The sequence below is a fragment of the Anopheles coustani genome, unplaced genomic scaffold (genome assembly GCF_943734705.1).
Source record: "Anopheles coustani unplaced genomic scaffold, idAnoCousDA_361_x.2 scaffold_105_ctg1, whole genome shotgun sequence".
Classification (NCBI taxonomy): Eukaryota; Metazoa; Arthropoda; class Insecta; order Diptera; family Culicidae; genus Anopheles; species Anopheles coustani.
In genome coordinates, this window is record NW_026525373.1 from 83,773 (window position 1) to 103,015 (window position 19,243).

Genomic DNA, 19,243 nt, shown 5'->3' on the forward strand with positions numbered 1-19,243 from the left:
ACTAATTTTCGTTACTTTATTCTCCTTCGTTACTTTATTCTCCTTCGACATGCCAACGCCCTCTACATTTAGTTGATGCTCGTTTGTCAGCAGATCGTCAGGCATCGACTGCACTCGATCGAACGTCATTAATTTGCTGACCGATAATCTGTCAGCAAATTATTGACACTCCCCTCCGTGCGTTGCCTCCAACGTACTCTCCTCTCGTTCGATCTGTATTTTGGCGAGTTTGACCGCCGGCCGCTCCAGTCTCGTTCCCTTCGCCGTCAGCACTACTGCCTTTCTAACCACACCGTCTCGTGAGATCGTTAACTTCTCTACAATTCCGCGTGGCCAGCAGTTTCGCGGAAGGCTCTCGTCCACGATGAGAACGGCGTCGCCCACCTTCATGGGCTCGACTGGCTCAAACCACTTTGTTCTTCGCGTAAGCGTCGGTAGATAGCTCTTCACCCATCGTTTCCACAGGACATCCGCATAGATTTGTGTAGCCTTCCAATTGTTTTTTAGGGCTATTGGTGAGTCATCCAGCGGAAGGAGGGGCTTTGTCCCGGACGACGAACCCAGAAGGAAGTGATTTGGTGTGAGTGGTGCCTCTTCCTGGCGATCAACGGGTACGTGGGTGAGGGGACGGGCATTGATTATTCCCTCTGCTTCGACCAGCATTCCCTTCAGTATCGGGTCGGTAGGTAGATGATGAAAGGGCATGCCCTCGAGTGTTTTCTTCACTGTTTGTATCATCCTCTCCCAGGCCCCGCCGAAGTGAGGTGCCGACGGCGGGTTGAACGACCATTTCATGTTCGGGATATCAAGTTCTTCCATCAACCTCTCCTTATCCACTTTCTTCATAGCCTCGATCAGCTCCCTATTTGCTCCGACGAAATTAGTACCCTGATCGCTAAATATTTCGATCGGAGTGCCCTTGCGCACAATGAAATTCCTGATCGCGAGAATACAGGCGTCGGTGGAGAGCGAATAGGCTACTTCTATGTGGATAGCGCGTATTGTGAGGCACGTAAAGAGGACAGCCCACCTTTTCTCCGTTCTTCTCCGGCCTACTGACACAGTGAATGGGCCGAAATAATCGATGCCGGTGTATGAGAATGGCCTAGCGAACGCCGCAAGCCTCGCTGGTGGAAGTGTACTCATCATTGGCGTGGATGGGGCCGCGTCACGTACTCGGCAGAAGTAGCAATTATTTTTTGCCCGTTTGCAAGCTCGTCGTAGCGCAGGGATGTCAAATCTCGCCCGAATCTCGTTTATAACAGTTTCAGTATTAGTGTGACGGAAGCGGCGATGATATTCCTGCACTATGAGGTCGGTTACGATGCTGACTTTCGGGAGGATAATTGGTCGCTTCATGTCCGGAGTAGCCATTTCACACGCATCTATTCTGCCCTTTACTCGCAGTATTCCCTCTTCGTCGATGTATGGTGAGCGTTTGTACAGCTTACTTGTTTTGGGTAGACGAATTGTTGTGGATAGACCTGGCGGTTTTAGCAGCATGTTGTACTCCGCCGGATATACTTGCCGTTGCACTTCGCGAAGTATTATCCGCTCGGCTTTTTGCAGCTCCTCTTGAACTAGTGGTCCTGTGTTGCCACTTTGCTTGCTTCGGCAATTCATGATGAAGCGACTGACGTACCCCATGGCGCGCAAGAGCGTTCTCCATCTAGGGAAGCGTTCGAACATGATTAGTGGAGCCGGCGCGATATGATGCGTACCGATGTAGATTCGTGCTTCTTCTTCAGTCTCCGTTGGCGTAGCTTGCAGAGGTGGCCACTCCGTAGCAGGTTTTCCTAAGAACTCCGGTCCTGTGAACCATCGGCTGTTCGTCAGATGGCGTTGCAGATTTCCCCACTTGGTGCATTCGTCTGCCACGTTATGCCGCGTTGGCACCCACCGCCAGTCGTCGATCGTCGATTTTTCCAGAATTTCCGACACTCGGTGGGCTACGAAGATGCTATACCTTCTGTGGTCCGAGTCTAGCCAACACATAACATCACGCGAGTCGGTCCATAGTATGCATTCGCTTATAGGCTGGGTATGCGACCGCTGGATATGAGATGCTAACCGAGCTCCGACTACGGCTGCTTGCAGTTCCATACGAGGCACGGAAACGTACTTAAGTGGAGCTACTTTCGCTTTTCCGCCTACGAGGGACACTTCGGTCGTCCCGTTGTTTTCGAAGCGAAGGTATGCTACTGCCGCATACCCGTCTTTACCCGCGTCCACAAATACGTGCAATTGCACTTTTAACCCATCGATGGTAACGTATTGACGGTAGCACCGCGGAATGCTTATTTTTTCCGTATAGCGCAGACCCGACAACCATTCCTTCCACCAGTTATCAAGATCTTCGTTTATCGGTACGTCCCAACCGGCACGAGTTCGCCATACCTCTTGAAGGATTACTTTCAGGAACCAAAGGTACCCTGCTATGAGGCCCAGGGGATCGTAGATACTCATCAGCATCCGGAGTACCTGTCGCTTCGTTGGCGTTTGCTGACCATCTAGGAGTTCGTGATCTCGTTTTGGAGTAAGTTTGAAGTGGAAGGTGTCCGTATGCCAATTCCACCACATTCCGAGGATTTTTTCTACACTAACTGAAGAATCGAAATTAATTTCTTTTAGGTAGCCGACATCGCAACCGAAGTGGATGTTAACGAGTGTCGAGTTTGAGCGCCAATTATGTAATGCAAAGCCACCTTTCCCGTGAATCAGTTCTACTTCTTGCGCTAGCTTCAGTGCCTCCTCCTCTAGTTCAGTGCTGGCGAGCATATCATCTACGTAGTGCTGCTCTTTGATGCACTGTACAGCACGAGGATAATCTGTGGCAAAACGCTCCGCATTCAGGTTCTTCACGAACAGTGCCGACGCAGGAGAGCACGTCGCCCCGAACGTCATGCGTGTCATAACAAATTCCTCGGGTTTGTTGTCGGCGTTGCCCCATCTCCAAAGAAAACGCTGACTCTGCATGTCCTTTTCGTTGATTTTAACCTGATGATACATTTCCCGGATGTCTGCGGTAATTGCGAATTTGAATTCGCGGAACTTATGTAGCACGGCAGGTAGCTCAGTAAGTAGATCAGGACCGGAAATTAGATTTGCGTTTAGAGAGGTTCCCTGATGAGTAGCTGCGGCGTCCCATACTAGTCGCATCTTACCCGGTTTATTCGGATTCGTGATGGGAAAGATCGGGAGGTACCATTTCCTAGCGTAACATGAGGTCAGTTCCTCTGGCAACAGTTTTCTTACGTACCCTTTGGAGAGATGCTCCGTCAGTTTTTCGTTGACTGCGTTGGCTAGATCCGGTTCTCGCTTCATACGTCTTTCCAGGCACTCGAGTCGTTTTAACGCCATTTTCCGATTATCTGGCAGACTGATATCGTCGGATTTCCAAAGCAGGCTTGTTTCGTAACGTTCGTCGATCAGGCGTGTGGTCGACTCGAGTATGGTCAGGGCTCGTTCATCGCTCCTCGAGAGTATCGTTACCGGGCTGTCGTATGATATATGGTCCGTTAGAAAGTACTTACGCAGGGTATCATCAAGCCGCGAGTCGGCTTCTGTGCAGGTGCACATGTAGACACTGTGAGGCTGTCGTGACGTCGGGGTTCCCTGAGTACCGCAGATGACCCATCCGAGACGCGTCTTGGCTGCTATCGGTTGTCCGGGCGAACCTTCAATCGTCTTAAGCGTGGTCATGAGATGCAGGTTGTCTATACCGATCAATATACGGGGAGTCGCCTTCGTGTAGCCCTTGACGTCCGCTGCACCGAGGTAGTCGTAGGCTGCCGTCAGTTCCTCCACAGCTAAGGTTTGTTGCCGAAGTGCCAGGTCCGCCACCGTATGAGCGTTCCGCATGACGTAAGTTTTCTCGGCATTGTCGGCGGCCGATATCTCCAAGGAAACGGTGCGAGATGCTGGCTCTTCGCGGGTAAGCTCTCCTGTCCAGCTTAGGCATATGGGGTTTGGGTAGCCCTCCACGCCTAGCTCCGCTAGCAGGTCCTGGTCCATTAGAGTTACCGCGGATCCGTCATCCAATAGGGCGTAGGTGTTAATGGACTTCCCCGCCCCGTACACGGTTACCGGAACATACTTAAGTAGCGTTTTGCTTCCTGCTACTACGTGAGAAAGGCTGGACACTACGTTAGACTGGGTTTGCCGGTCCGGTCGCGTAGGGTTGTGTAAGAGCTTGTGGTGGTAGGCGGAGCAGCCCGCTTCTCCACATGGCCGTGTAACGTGGCAGCGGCCGTTATGCTTCCACAAGCAGGTGCGACATAAGCGCCAGCGACGCAGACAGTTCCATCTTTCGTCTACGGTGGCGGCGAGAAACTTCGCACAGTCAGGACCGGCAGGGCAGTCGTCCTTATTGCATACCAGACAGCGTGGTCGATCGTTATCCTCCGTTCCCTCATGGTGGCTGTACACTCGACGGACCTCAGCACGCTTGGGAGCTTCTTGGACTGGTGGTGTCACGAGGATTGCCGCGTCGGTAATGGCATTCATCCATGTCCCGAAACTCTCAAGCGACACTGTCGACGGCATTGCGCGCCTGTGTAGGCCCCAGTCCAGTCGTAGATGGGGGGGGAGGCGGTCAACAAGCTCTTGCAGAAGGGCCGCGTTTACAAGTTGCTCGTGTAGACCACTATTTCTAACGGTGGCGCACAGCTCTTCCACTGCAACACCGTAGTCGACGATGGTCTGCAAGCGCTCCATCTTCGGTGGCGGTGTCTCCCTGATCTGCTGCAAGATGTTGTTAATCAGCACCTCGGGTCGACCGAACAACTTCTCCAGCGTGTCCATCACCTCAATAAGGTTACGAGGTTGATGAAGTCGACATTGCACGGCTCTAAGTGCTCGTCCCGTCAAGCACTCCTGCAGCCTCATCACATTCTCGTCGTCGGTGAAACCGCACATCCGAGTCGACGTGTCGAAGCGGCTTTTAAAGCTGCACCACTCGTCCGGGTTACCGGAGAACGTTGGTAGCTTTCCGGATACTACGTTGCGGGCAGCAAGCTGGCTTTTTGACAGCTCGGGTTCGTTCGCGCTCGCCTCGTTTCTCCAGTAACTGGGCATCGTGGAGCTTGACGCCAGTTTGCTCGCGTACGTTAAGGTCCTTCCGCGTTGCGCAGCAGTCACCCGGCTAAGCCCGACCTCGAGCTGCTCCTGTCCACGAGCACGTTCTCTCCGCTGTCCCTCGAGCAGCTCGCAGTCGCTGGCATGCTCTTTCTCCTGCCGCTCCCTTAGCTGCCGCCGTAGGGAGTTGATTTCCCGGGTGATCTCCCCGGAGGTCAACTCTTCCTTCGATATTCCGGCGCTTCCGCCCTCGCACTTCTTGCACTGCCACTCTTCCGTCACCGTGGCCTCGGTCAGTTCCACGCACTCGAAGTGGAACCACTTTTTACAACCATCGCACTGCGCCACGCGTTCGTGCAGCATGGCGAAACACCAGCCGCACATGTCCTCGATGGCGGTCGACTCCATTGCCATCTTTGGGTTCGACATCTTCCTTCTGGCTTCCCTGGCTTTAGCAGCAAAGCGTGGGATTTTTTCGTGAAAAGTGTAGAAATCCGGATTCAGCGGCGAATGCGGGCGCGATCTCACTTTTCTTGACACAATTAACTACGAAGTTGGTTGGCAGTAAATTTTTAGTGTTGTCGATTCGCGTTTCGGATTTCGCACAAGGAATAGGCGACACGGTCGATATTTTTTAAGCACTTTAGGAAGGCTAAAAATTTAGTCTGCTTGCCGCAAGTGTCGGTTCGCGAATGACTAATTTTCGTTACTTTATTCTCCTTCGTTACTTTATTCTCCTTCGACATGCCAACGCCCTCTACATTTAGTTGATGCTCGTTTGTCAGCAGATCGTCAGGCATCGACTGCACTCGATCGAACGTCATTAATTTGCTGACCGATAATCTGTCAGCAAATTATTGACAGTCACTTTAAGCACCTTCTAAACACCATTTTGCATCGTCTCATTCTCTCTAAAGTCACTTTAAGCACCTTCTAAACCTCATTTTGCATCGTCTCATTCTCTTTAAAGACACTTTAAGCACCTTCTAAACCTCATTTTGCATCGTCTCATTCTCTCTAAAGTCACTTTAAGCACCTTCTAAACCTCATTTTGTATCGTCTCATTCTCTTTCAAGACACTTTAAGCAACTTCTAAACCTAATTTTCTAATTTTGCATCGTCTCATTCTCTCTAAAGTCACTTTAAGCACCTTCTAAACCTCATTTTGCATCGTCTCATTCTCTCTAAAGTCACATTAAGCACCTTCTAAACCTCATTTTGCATCGTCTCATTCTCTCTAAAGTCACTTTAAGCACCTTCTAAACCTCATTTTGCATCGTCTCATTCTCTTTAAAGACACTTTAAGCACCTTCTAAACCTCATTTTGCATCGTCTCATTCTCTCTAAAGTCACTTTAAGCACCTTCTAAACACCATTTTGCATCGTCTCATTCTCTCTAAAGTCACTTTAAGCACCTTCTAAACCTCATTTTGCATCGTCTCATTCTCTCTAAAGTCACTTTAAGCACCTTCTAAACCTCATTTTGCATCGTCTCATTCTCTCTAAAGTCACTTTAAGCACCTTCTAAACCTCATTTTGCATCGTCTCATTCTCTCTAAAGTCACTTTAAGCACCTTCTAAACACCATTTTGCATCGTCTCATTCTCTCTAAAGTCACTTTAAGCACCTTCTAAACCTCATTTTGCATCGTTTCATTCTCTCTAAAGTCACTTTAAGCACCTTCTAAACACCATTTTGCATCGTCTCATTCGCTCTAAAGTCACTTTAAGCACCTTCTAAACACCATTTTGCATCGTCTCATTCTCTCTAAAGTCACTTTAAAAACCTTCTAAACCTCATTTTGCATCGTCTCATTCTCTTTCAAGACACTTTAAGCACCTTCTAAACCTCATTTTGCATCGTCTCATTCTCTCTAAAGTCACTTTAAGCACCTTCTAAACAACATTTTGCATCGTCTCATTCTCTTTAAAGTCACTTTAAGCACCTTCTAAACCTCATTTTGCATCGTCTCATTCTCTCTAAAGTCACTTTAAGCACCTTCTAAACCTCATTTTGCATCGTCTCATTCTCTCTAAAGTCACTTTAAGCACCTTCTAAAGCTCATTTTGCATCGTCTCATTCTCTTTCAAGACACTTTAAGCACCTTCTAAACCTCATTTTGCATCGTCTCATTCTCTCTAAAGTCACTTAAAGCACCTTCTAAACACCATTTTGCCTCATCTCATTCTCTCTTAAGTCACTTTAAGCACCTTCTAAACCTCATTTTGCATCGTCTCATTCTCTCTAAAGTCACTTTAAGCACCTTCTAAACCTCATTTTGCATCGTCTTATTCTCTTTATAGACACTTTAAGCACCTTCTAAACCTCATTTTGCATCGTCTCATTCTCTCTAAAGTCACTTTAAGCACCTTCTAAACACCATTTTGCATCGTCTCATTATCTCTAAAGTCACTTTAAGCACCTTCTAAACCTCATTTTGCATCGTCTCATTCTCTCTAAAGTCACTTTAACCACCTTCTGAACCTCATTTTGCATCGTCTCATTCTCTCTAAAGTCACTTTAAGCACCTTCTAAACACCATTTTGCATCGTCTCATTCTCTCTAAAGTCACTTTAAGCACCTTCTAAACCTCATTTTGCATCGTCTCATTCTCTCTAAAGTCACTTTAAGCACCTTCTAAACCTCATTTTGCATCGTCTCATTCTCTTTCAAGACACTTTAAGCACCTTCTAAACCTCATTTTGCATCGTCTCATTCTCTCTAAAGTCACTTTAAGCATATTCTAAACACAATTTTGCATCGTCTCATTCTCTCTAAGGTCACTTTAAGCACCTTCTAAACCTCATTTTGCATCGTCTCATTCTCTCTAAAGTCACTTTAAGCACCTTCTAAACCTCATTTTGCATCGTCTCATTCTCTCTAAAGTCACTTTAAGCACCTTCTAAACCTCATTTTGTATCGTCTCATTCTCTTTCAAGACACTTTAAGCACCTTCTAAACCTAATTTTGCATCGTCTCATTCTCTCTAAAGTCACTTTAAGCACCTTCTAAACACCATTTTGCATCGTCTCATTCTCTCTAAGGTCACTTTAAGCACCTTCTAAACCTCATTTTGCATCGTCTCATTCTCTCTAAAGTCACTTTAAGCACCTTCTAAACCTCATTTTGCATCGTCTCATTCTCTTTAAAGACACTTTAAGCACCTTCTAAACCTCATTTTGCATCGTTTCATTCGCTTTAAAGTCACTTTAAGCACCTTCTAAACACCATTTTGCATCGTCTCATTCTCTCTAAAGTCACTTTAAGCACCTTCTAAACACCATTTTGCATCGTCTCATTCTCTCTAAAGTCACTTTAAGCACCTTCTAAACCTCATTTTGCATCGTCTCATTCTCTCTAAAGTCACTTTAAGCACCTTCTAAACCTCATTTTGCATCGTCTCATTCTCTCTAAAGTCACTTTAAGCACCTTCTAAACACCATTTTGCATCGTCTCATTCTCTCTAAAGTCACTTTAAGCACCTTCTAAACCTCATTTTGCATCGTCTCATTCTCTTTAAAGACACTTTAAGCACCTTCTAAACCTCATTTTGCATCGTCTCATTCTCCCTAAAGTCACTTTAAGCACCTTCTAAACACCATTTTGCATCGTCTCATTCTCTCTAAAGTCACTTTAAGCACCTTCTAAACACCATTTTGCATCGTCTCATTCTCTCTAAAGTCACTTTAAGCACCTTCTAAACCTCATTTTGCATCGTCTCATTCTCTCTAAAGTCACTTTAAGCACCTTCTAAACCTCATTTTGTATCGTCTCATTCTCTTTAAAGACACTTTAAGCACCTTCTAAACCTCATTTTGCATCGTCTCATTCTCTCTAAAGTCACTTTAAGCACCTTCTAAACACCATTTTGCATCGTCTCATTCTCTTTAAAGTCACTTTAAGCACCTTCTAAACCTCATTTTGCATCGTCTCATTCTCTCTAAAGTCACTTTAAGCACCTTCTAAACCTCATTTTGCATCGTCTCATTCTCTCTAAAGTCACTTTAAGCACCTTCTAAACCTCATTTTGCATCGTCTCATTCTCTTTAAAGTCACTTTAAGCACCTTCTAAACCTCATTTTGCATCGTCTCATTCTCTCTAAAGTCACTTTAAGCACCTTCTAAACCTCATTTTGCATCGTCTCATTCTCTCTAAAGTCACTTTAAGCACCTTCTAAACCTCATTTTGTATCGTCTCATTCTCTTTAAAGACACTTTAAGCACCTTCTAAACCTCATTTTGCATCGTCTCATTCTCTCTAAAGTCACTTTAAGCACCTTCTAAACACCATTTTGCATCGTCTCATTCTCTTTAAAGTCACTTTAAGCACCTTCTAAACCTCATTTTGCATCGTCTCATTCTCTCTAAAGTCACTTTAAGCACCTTCTAAACCTCATTTTGCATCGTCTCATTCTCTCTAAAGTCACTTTAAGCACCTTCTAAACCTCATTTTGCATCGTCTCATTCGCTCTAAAGTCACTTTAAGCACCTTCTAAACACCATTTTGCATCGTCTCATTCTCTCTAAAGTCACTTTAAAAACCTTCTAAACCTCATTTTGCATCGTCTCATTCTCTTTCAAGACACTTTAAGCACCTTCTAAACCTCATTTTGCATCGTCTCATTCTCTCTAAAGTCACTTTAAGCACCTTCTAAACACCATTTTGCATCGTCTCATTCTCTTTAAAGTCACTTTAAGCACCTTCTAAACCTCATTTTGCATCGTCTCATTCTCTCTAAAGTCACTTTAAGCACCTTCTAAACCTCATTTTGCATCGTCTCATTCTCTCTAAAGTCACTTTAAGCACCTTCTAAACCTCATTTTGCATCGTCTCATTCTCTTTCAAGACACTTTAAGCACCTTCTAAACCTCATTTTGCATCGTCTCATTCTCTCTAAAGTCACTTAAAGCACCTTCTAAACACCATTTTGCCTCATCTCATTCTGTCTAAAGTCACTTTAAGCACCTTCTAAACCTCATTTTGCATCGTCTCATTCTCTCTAAAGTCACTTTAAGCACCTTCTAAACCTCATTTTGCATCGTCTTATTCTCTTTATAGACACTTTAAGCACCTTCTAAACCTCATTTTGCATCGTCTCATTCTCTCTAAAGTCACTTTAAGCACCTTCTAAACACCATTTTGCATCGTCTCATTATCTCTAAAGTCACTTTAAGCACCTTCTAAACCTCATTTTGCATCGTCTCATTCTCTCTAAAGTCACTTTAACCACCTTCTGAACCTCATTTTGCATCGTCTCATTCTCTCTAAAGTCACTTTAAGCACCTTCTAAACACCATTTTTCATCGTCTCATTCTCTCTAAAGTCACTTTAAGCACCTTCTAAACCTCATTTTGCATCGTCTCATTCTCTCTAAAGTCACTTTAAGCACCTTCTAAACCTTTTTAAGCATCTTCTAAACACAATTTTGCATCGTCTCATTCTCTCTAAGGTCACTTTAAGCACCTTCTAAACCTCATTTTGCATCGTCTCATTCTCTCTAAAGTCACTTTAAGCACCTTCTAAACCTCATTTTGCATCGTCTCATTCTCTCTAAAGTCACTTTAAGCACCTTCTAAACCTCATTTTGTATCGTCTCATTCTCTTTCAAGACACTTTAAGCACCTTCTAAACCTAATTTTGCATCGTCTCATTCTCTCTAAAGTCACTTTAAGCACCTTCTAAACACAATTTTGCATCGTCTCATTCTCTCTAAGGTCACTTTAAGCACCTTCTAAACCTCATTTTGCATCGTCTCATTCTCTCTAAAGTCACTTTAAGCACCTTCTAAACCTCATTTTGCATCGTCTCATTCTCTTTAAAGACACTTTAAGCACCTTCTAAACCTCATTTTGCATCGTCTCATTCTCTTTAAAGTCACTTTAAGCACCTTCTAAACACCATTTTGCATCGTCTCATTCTCTCTTAAGTCACTTTAAGCACCTTCTAAACACCATTTTGCATCGTCTCATTCTCTCTAAAGTCACTTTAAGCACCTTCTAAACCTCATTTTGCATCGTCTCATTCTCTCTAAAGTCACTTTAAGCACCTTCTAAACCTCATTTTGCATCGTCTCATTCTCTCTAAAGTCACTTTAAGCACCTTCTAAACACCATTTTGCATCGTCTCATTCTCTCTAAAGTCACTTTAAGCACCTTCTAAACCTCATTTTGCATCGTCTCATTCTCTTTAAAGACACTTTAAGCACCTTCTAAACCTCATTTTGCATCGTCTCATTCTCCCTAAAGTCACTTTAAGCACCTTCTAAACACCATTTTGCATCGTCTCATTCTCTCTAAAGTCACTTTAAGCACCTTCTAAACACCATTTTGCATCGTCTCATTCTCTCTAAAGTCACTTTAAGCACCTTCTAAACACCATTTTGCATCGTCTCATTCTCTCTAAAGTCACTTTAAGCACCTTCTAAACCTCATTTTGCATCGTCTCATTCTCTCTAAAGTCACTTTAAGCACCTTCTAAACCTCATTTTGCATCGTCTCATTCTCTCTAAAGTCACTTTAAGCACCTTCTAAACCTAATTTTGCATCGTCTCATTCTCTCTAAAGTCACTTTAAGCACCTTCTAAACCTCATTTTGCATCGTCTCATTCTCTCTAAAGTCACTTTAACCACCTTCTGAACCTCATTTTGCATCGTCTCATTCTCTCTAAAGTCACTTTAAGCACCTTCTAAACCTCATTTTGCATCGTCTCATTCTCTTTAAATACACTTTAAGCACCTTCTAAACCTCATTTTGCATCGTCTCATTCTCTTTAAAGTCACTTTAAGCACCTTCTAAACACCATTTTGCATCGTCTTATTCTCTCTAAAGTCACTTTAAGCACCTTCTAAACACCATTTTGCATCGTCTCATTCTCTCTAAAGTCACTTTAAGCACCTTCTAAACCTCATTTTGCATCGTCTCATTCTCTCTAAAGTCACTGTAAGCACCTTCTAAACCTCATTTTGCATCGTCTCATTCTCTCTAAAGTCACTTTAAGCACCTTCTAAACACCATTTTGCATCGTCTCATTCTCTCTAAAGTCACTTTAAGCACCTTCTAAACCTCATTTTGCATCGTCTCATTCTCTTTAAAGACACTTTAAGCACCTTCTAAACCTCATTTTGCATCGTCTCATTCTCCCTAAAGTCACTTTAAGCACCTTCTAAACACCATTTTGCATCGTCTCATTCTCTCTAAAGTCACTTTAAGCACCTTCTAAACACCATTTTGCATCGTCTCATTCTCTCTAAAGTCACTTTAAGCACCTTCTAAACCTCATTTTGCATCGTCTCATTCTCTCTAAAGTCACTTTAAGCACCTTCTAAACCTCATTTTGTATCGTCTCATTCTCTTTAAAGACACTTTAAGCACCTTCTAAACCTCATTTTGCATCGTCTCATTCTCTCTAAAGTCACTTTAAGCACCTTCTAAACACCATTTTGCATCGTCTCATTCTCTCTAAAGTCACTTTAAGCACCTTCTAAACCTCATTTTGCATCGTCTCATTCTCTCTAAAGTCACTTTAAGCACCTTCTAAACCTCATTTTGCATCGTCTCATTCTCTCTAAAGTCACTTTAAGCACCTTCTAAACCTAATTTTGCATCGTCTCATTCTCTCTAAAGTCACTTTAAGCACCTTCTAAACACCATTTTGCATCGTCTCATTCTCTCTAAACTCACTTTAAGCACCTTCTAAACCTCATTTTGCATCGTCTCATTCTCTTTCAAGACACTTTAAGCACCTTCTAAACCTCATTTTGCATCGTCTCATTCTCTCTAAAGTCACTTTAAGCACCTTCTAAACACCATTTTGCATCGTCTCATTCTCTCTAAAGTCACTTTAAGCACCTTCTAAACCTCATTTTGCATCGTCTCATTCTCTCTAAAGTCACTTTAAGCACCTTCTAAACCTCATTTTGCATCGTCTCATTCTCTTTAAAGACACTTTAAGTACCTTCTAAACCTCATTTTGCATCGTCTCATTCTCTCTAAAGTCACTTTAAGCACCTTCTAAACACCATTTTGCATCGTCTCATTCTCTCTAAAGTCACTTTAAGCACCTTCTAAACCTCATTTTGCATCGTCTCATTCTCTCTAAAGTCACTTTAAGCACCTTCTAAACCTCATTTTGCATCGTCTCATTCTCTTTTAAGACACTTTGGTACCTATCGCGAAAGCAGTCGATAAAATTTACCAACCCGCTTGATTATATCGACCGATAAATTTATCTACTCGAATTGGTATCGCGAATGTATTCAACTGAGCAGTCGGTAAAATTATAACAACCCATAAAAATACCTATCGAGTAGTTTCTCCGTCTGTCAAATTACTATGGAAACCTAGAGTTTGTTTACTTGTAACAACGTTACAATTGATGCGACTTCTATCGTATCGAGAAGCATTTTAGTTCGTGAAGCATCCAAAACATTAGAATGATAAATTCATTATTCTTTTTAAATGATGCGGAGAATGAAGAGGAGATAGGCGATTGTAGAAGCATTTTGATCCGCTTGAATTATCGGATAAAACGTAAGCGTATTGGCTCAACAATCGTTGCCACTGTGTTTACATGTTCCTTTTTCAACTTCATTAACAAAAAAAAAAAAAAATATTAAATTTAACACTTGCACAATAAAATGCTGATTGGTAATGATCTTCTAGATATGTGACCACAGGCAAATGATCCTATTTGTAGATAATACAATACAAGCCCAATATCTTTATACTTAGAAGAAAAATGAAACAGTGGTGATCGAACGATGAAGCTGTTGGGTTTGTCTATTTACATATGACATTCTTGTACCCAATATTAATGATTTTTCTATTGATGTTTAGGGGACTCTGCTTACCCTTTAAAACCATGGATGATTAAGCAACGAATATTTCTATTTTTCTATTTCTTTCTTATACATTCGCGTACTTTTTTCTACCAAGTTTTTGACCTGCCATTATTCTAAGGTTGTCTTAGAGTGGTACAGGGCCAATAAGATTCATTTTGTACCAAAACCAAATTTCCCACAGTTTCGCCCCAAATGAAAAATACTGGGCAATCACAAAACTTTGTCTTAGGCGAAGTGGTGTAACAGTTAGAGATGTTCTTGGCAAGAGGAAGTGAACGGAAATTGCGAAAACGGTGTCTCCTTCCACGATACGGGCGCTAATGCAGGAAAAAAAACAAAATACGTGAATTTATAAGAACAGGGAACACAATGCATAACTGTACAAAAGAAAAATACTCATTTTTTTATATCGTTGAAATTCTTTGGAACCTCAAATTAATATACTTAATGAATTTTTGAAATTATAAAAGTTATACAATATTTTGGGAAACACCTTCAAGTATCTTCACTGAAAATTTCAACTCGATCCGACATCTCTATAAAATGAAAATTGGTCTGGACTTGGACAAAAAAAAAATTCACCAGAAAAATACATTTTTTGATGGGCTAAAGTGGTTAAAAAATAATAAGTAGCGAAAAATTAACACAAAATAACATTTTTACATTTTTTTAAATAAATTTTTCCACGGTCAACAGCTCTTTTCAGTATATCGGATGGGTTGAGGCAGTAGTTAAATATATCGGTCGATATAAAAAAAATGTTTCGTTCGCGATGCAAATTAAAGACTTTTTTAACAACTGCTTGATTTTTTCCCCACGATTTGTACGGTAGCCATGGCAATTGTACACGCGTTTTTACGGGTTGATAAATTTGATGCGTTGCGATACCATTCCGCCATTACTGTCATTATATCGGTCGATATGTTTATCGACCGGTTGTTCAGTTGGTTCGCGATAGGTACCTTTATGCACCTTCTAAACACCATTTTGCATCGTCTCATTCTCTCTAAAGTCACTTTAAGCACCTTCTAAACCTCATTTTGCATCGTCTCATTCTCTCTAAAGTCACTTTAAGCACCTTCTAAATCTCATTTTGCATCGTCTCATTCTATCTAAAGTCACTTTAAGCACCTTCTAAACCTCATTTTGCATCGTCTCATTCGCTCTAAAGTCACTTTAAGCACCTTCTAAACCTCATTTTGCATCGTCTCATTCTCTTTCAAGACACTTTAAGCACCTTCTAAACCTCATTTTGCATCGTCTCATTCTCTCTAAAGTCACTTTAAGCACCTTGTTAACCTCATTTTGCATCGTCTCATTCTCTCTAAAGTCACTTTAAGCACCTTCTAAACCTCATTTTGCATCGTCTCATTCTCTCTAAAGTCACTTTAAGCACCTTCTAAACCTCATTTTGCATCGTCTCATTCTCTCTAAAGTCACTTTAAGCACCTTCTAAACACCATTTTGCATCGTCTCATTCTCTCTAAAGTCACTTTAAGCACCTTCTAAACCTCATTTTGCATCGTCTCATTCTCTTTCAAGTCACTTTAAGCACCTTCTAAACCTCATTTTGCATCGTCTCATTCTCTCTAAAGTCACTTTAAGCACCTTCTAAACACCATTTTGCATCGTCTCATTCTCTCTAAAGTCACTTTAAGCACCTTCTAAACCTCATTTTGCATCGTTTCATTCTCTTTAAAGACACTTAAAGCACCTTCTAAACACCATTTTGCATCGTCTCATTCTCTCTAAAGTCACTTTAGAGAGAATGAGACGATGCAAAATGAGGTTTAGAAGGTGCTTAAAGTGACTTTAGAGAGAATGAGACGATGCAAAATGAGGTTAACAAGGTGCTTAAAGTGACTTTAGAGAGAATGAGACGATGCAAAATGAGGTTTAGAAGGTGCTTAAAGTGTCTTGAAAGAGAATGAGACGATGCAAAATGAGGTTTAGAAGGTGCTTAAAGTGACTTTAGAGCGAATGAGACGATGCAAAATGAGGTTTAGAAGGTGCTTAAAGTGACTTTAGATAGAATGAGACGATGCAAAATGAGGTTTAGAAGGTGCTTAAAGTGACTTTAGAGAGAATGAGACGATGCAAAATGAGGTTTAGAAGGTGCTTAAAGTGACTTTAGAGAGAATGAGACGATGCAAAATGGTGTTTAGAAGGTGCATAAAGTGTCTTAAAAGAGAATGAGACGATGCAAAATGAGGTTTAGAAGGTGCTTAAAGTGACTTTAGAGAGAATGAGACGATGCAAAATGAGGTTTAGAAGGTGCTTAAAGTGACTTTAGAGAGAATGAGACGATGCAAAATGAGGTTTAGAAGGTGCTTAAAGTGAGTTTAGAGAGAATGAGACAATGCAAAATGGTGTTTAGAAGGTGCTTAAAGTGTCTTGAAAAAGAATGAGACGATGATGATGATGATGATGATGAGTCCCACCGCTTACCCCTACATAGGTTTGAGAGGGACGAAAGTATCTTGCGATATTTAATATAAATCATCAAACGAGAGGGGGCATTGGGGCATTACTCTCCAGAACAATCGCATCCATCTCTGCTCCATTCATACAACGGTCGCCATCAATTGCACAAAGAGGTACATCTTAGATTTCCCAACTAGCAAAAGGGGACCACTTTCCGGAGTAGGGCAGGTATTTTCGCACAGTTTTGGTTAACACCGCCAGCTATCAATGGTTGATAGTGTGGTGAAACCCACCAGTACTACTTAAGGGACCTGATCTTGTTCCTTGCGTACAACGGTCCCGAGCAATCACCTCGAAAGGTAAATCGCCGAGTCCCCCAAGGTTAACGAGGCACCACCTTCCGGAGTGTAAAAGGGTATTTCTGCTCTGTTTGTAGTTCACACCGCCAATTACCATTGGTTAATAATGTGGTGCCACTATCAAGAACAGAAAGGGACCCAACTACAGCGAGATGTGTAGATACTACTAGTTCTTTTCGTACAGCCATGTCCACCAATTGTCCTCATTTACGCGCGCGTGTCTCAAAACTATGTAGACTCATTCATTCTATTAAGTTAAATTAAATAATAAAAATAAAAAGTCCCTGTTCATTTTTTTACTCATCATCACCATAGTCAAAGACCGTGTTGACAAATGCAATACTACGGGGCTCAAAAACTACAACATTTACTAAATACATTACAAGCACAGCGTCAGACCACCTGCTTCACGTATACGGCGCATAGGCGTTTGAACTCCCTTAGATTTCGCGCTTGTTTAATCTCTCTCGGCATCCTGTTGTACCATTGTACTCCTTTAAAAAACAACGAATTTCGGGCGTTTCCAGACAGATAGCTGGGAAGTCTCGGCTCACCGGCACTACGAGTGTTATACCGATGCACGTCAGACCCAACCACTATCCTTTCCCCCAAATACGTTGGTACCAGGCCTTTCAAAATTTTGTACACAAAGACTACAGTTTGGAACACTATTCGCTGCTTGACCGACATCCACTGTAAGACGTCGAGCATAACAACCGAAGGAGTATACCAGCCGCAACACAAAATCATTCGCATGACTCTGTTTTGCAACCTCTGCAGTCTCTGTAACTGTGTTTGATTGCCGAGAAATAAAATTGATGCACAGAAATCAAAGTGCGGTGCTATTAACGATTTGTAGAGCTGAACTTTTCCGAAAAAATTCAGATTGTTGCCCAATCTACTAATCACACCACACTTTTTTGCCACTTTTGAGGTAACATTGTCAATATGAGGCCCAAAAGACAGTTTTTCGTCTAATATAACTCCCAGATATTTTATCTGGGAGACTCTGTCGATTGGTTCCTGATTGATGACAATAGCTGATTGGTCAGTAATTTGTCTCGAAGACAATACCATGAATTTGGTCTTCTTGATGTTTAAGGCCAATTTCTTGTATTTTAACCAACCATCTAAGGCATCTAAATCGACATTCAAAAGCTCCTTGGTCTGTTTTAAATCTTTCCGCGAGACAAACAAGACTGTATCGTCCGCAAAAAGATTGATTTCACATGACTGTAAAACCTTTTTCATGTCGTTTATATACATAATAAACAACACTGGACCAAGAACACTTCCTTGTGGAACCCCAAGGGTGTTTTCGACAGGGTTTGAACAACAGTTCATGAAAATTGTTCGTTGCGTTCTTCCACTGAGATAAGATGCGAACCATTCGAACTCAACTCCATCGAAACCGAACCTTTTGATTGTTTCCAATAACAAAGGTCGCGATATCGTTTCAAACGCCCGTTTTAAATCCAAGAACACTGCAACAATCGGTTGTTTTCGCTCCATTAACTCCTTCCACTTAGCTAATAAAAGGTTCAGCGCAGATTCACAAGAATGTCCTTCTCTATAGCCCGACTGTTCCTCCACCAGCAAGTTATTCCTGTCAAGATACTGGACAAGTTGTTGTTTGACAACAAGTTCCAACACCTTTTCAAGTATATGAAGCATGTTAATCGGACGAAACTCTTCCGCATTGGTGGCTCCTGACACTTTAGGAATTGGCACTACTAGAGACTCCCTCCACGAGTCAGGAAAAATACCCTCCTCCAATGATTGGTTGATCAGTGAAAGAAGGACCCCCCCAACTACATGGAAACAGTCACGCAGTACCTGAGCATTCACTTTGCTAATTCCAGCCTTGTTCTCTAAGCTAAAACAAATCGATTTGAGCTTTTCAATCGATATTGGTTCGAACCTGAATTGTTGTCTTGGGTTACTATTTGGTCTCAATGCCAAAGGTTCAGCCACGGAAGGAATACTTTGATGAATAGAGTTGACACTATTAACAAAAAAAGTGTTAAATCTTTCAGCAATGGTGCTTTCCTCAAAAATGGCGCATCCTTCAAATGTTACACTTAAACCAGGCTTATCCTCTGGCTTCAGCATAGACTTGAGGATTTTCCACAGTTCCCTGCTATTACCTTGGTGGTCCCTAATCTGGTTGCTAAAAAACTGTTGCCTTGTTTCTTTCAGACGTTGTGTATATTCATTCCTCAAAGCGGTGTATTCCCACCACTGCTGAGAAATGTTTGTCCTTAAGAACTTGGCATAGGCACAGTCCCTTCTGCTCTTAAGCCTTGCTAGATCTGTGTTATACTACTTGTTTGAATCCCTACAGGCAATAGTTCGGTCCACTGTGAAGGTTTTCATGGCATTTTCCAGAGTATCCCACAATACTTTAGCCGTTTCGTTAAAACCAGAAATTGTACTCTGCAAACCCTCTCTAACGAGATTGCAAAGAGATGGTTTGGAGTATCCGGTCAAACAAGAAATACGTTTTTGGACTATGTTGGAATGCTCATTACGAAGGCTCAACC

General features: G+C 42.3%; 1 protein-coding gene across 1 annotated transcript; it reads right to left on the reverse strand.

The window, feature by feature from the left end:
• Positions 1-159: 159 nt before the first annotated feature.
• Positions 160-5,490, reverse strand: LOC131271172 (uncharacterized). The gene is made up of 2 exons (XM_058272561.1): positions 1,452-5,490; positions 160-983 (listed from the first exon to the last, which is right to left on the reverse strand). The coding sequence occupies exons 1-2, from the start codon at positions 5,488-5,490 to the stop codon at positions 160-162; spliced, it is 4,863 nt and encodes a 1,620-aa protein (XP_058128544.1).
• Between the last annotated feature and the right edge of the window lie 13,753 nt (positions 5,491-19,243).

Coding starts and splice junctions, on each gene's coding strand:
- LOC131271172 (XM_058272561.1), bottom strand. CDS start 5,490: ATGGCAATGGAGTCGACCGCCATCGAGGACATGTGCGGCTGGTGTTTC. Junction 984..1,451: donor AATTCGTCTACCCAAAACAA/GTAAGCTGTACA, acceptor CTATCCACATAG/AAGTAGCCTATTCGCTCTCC.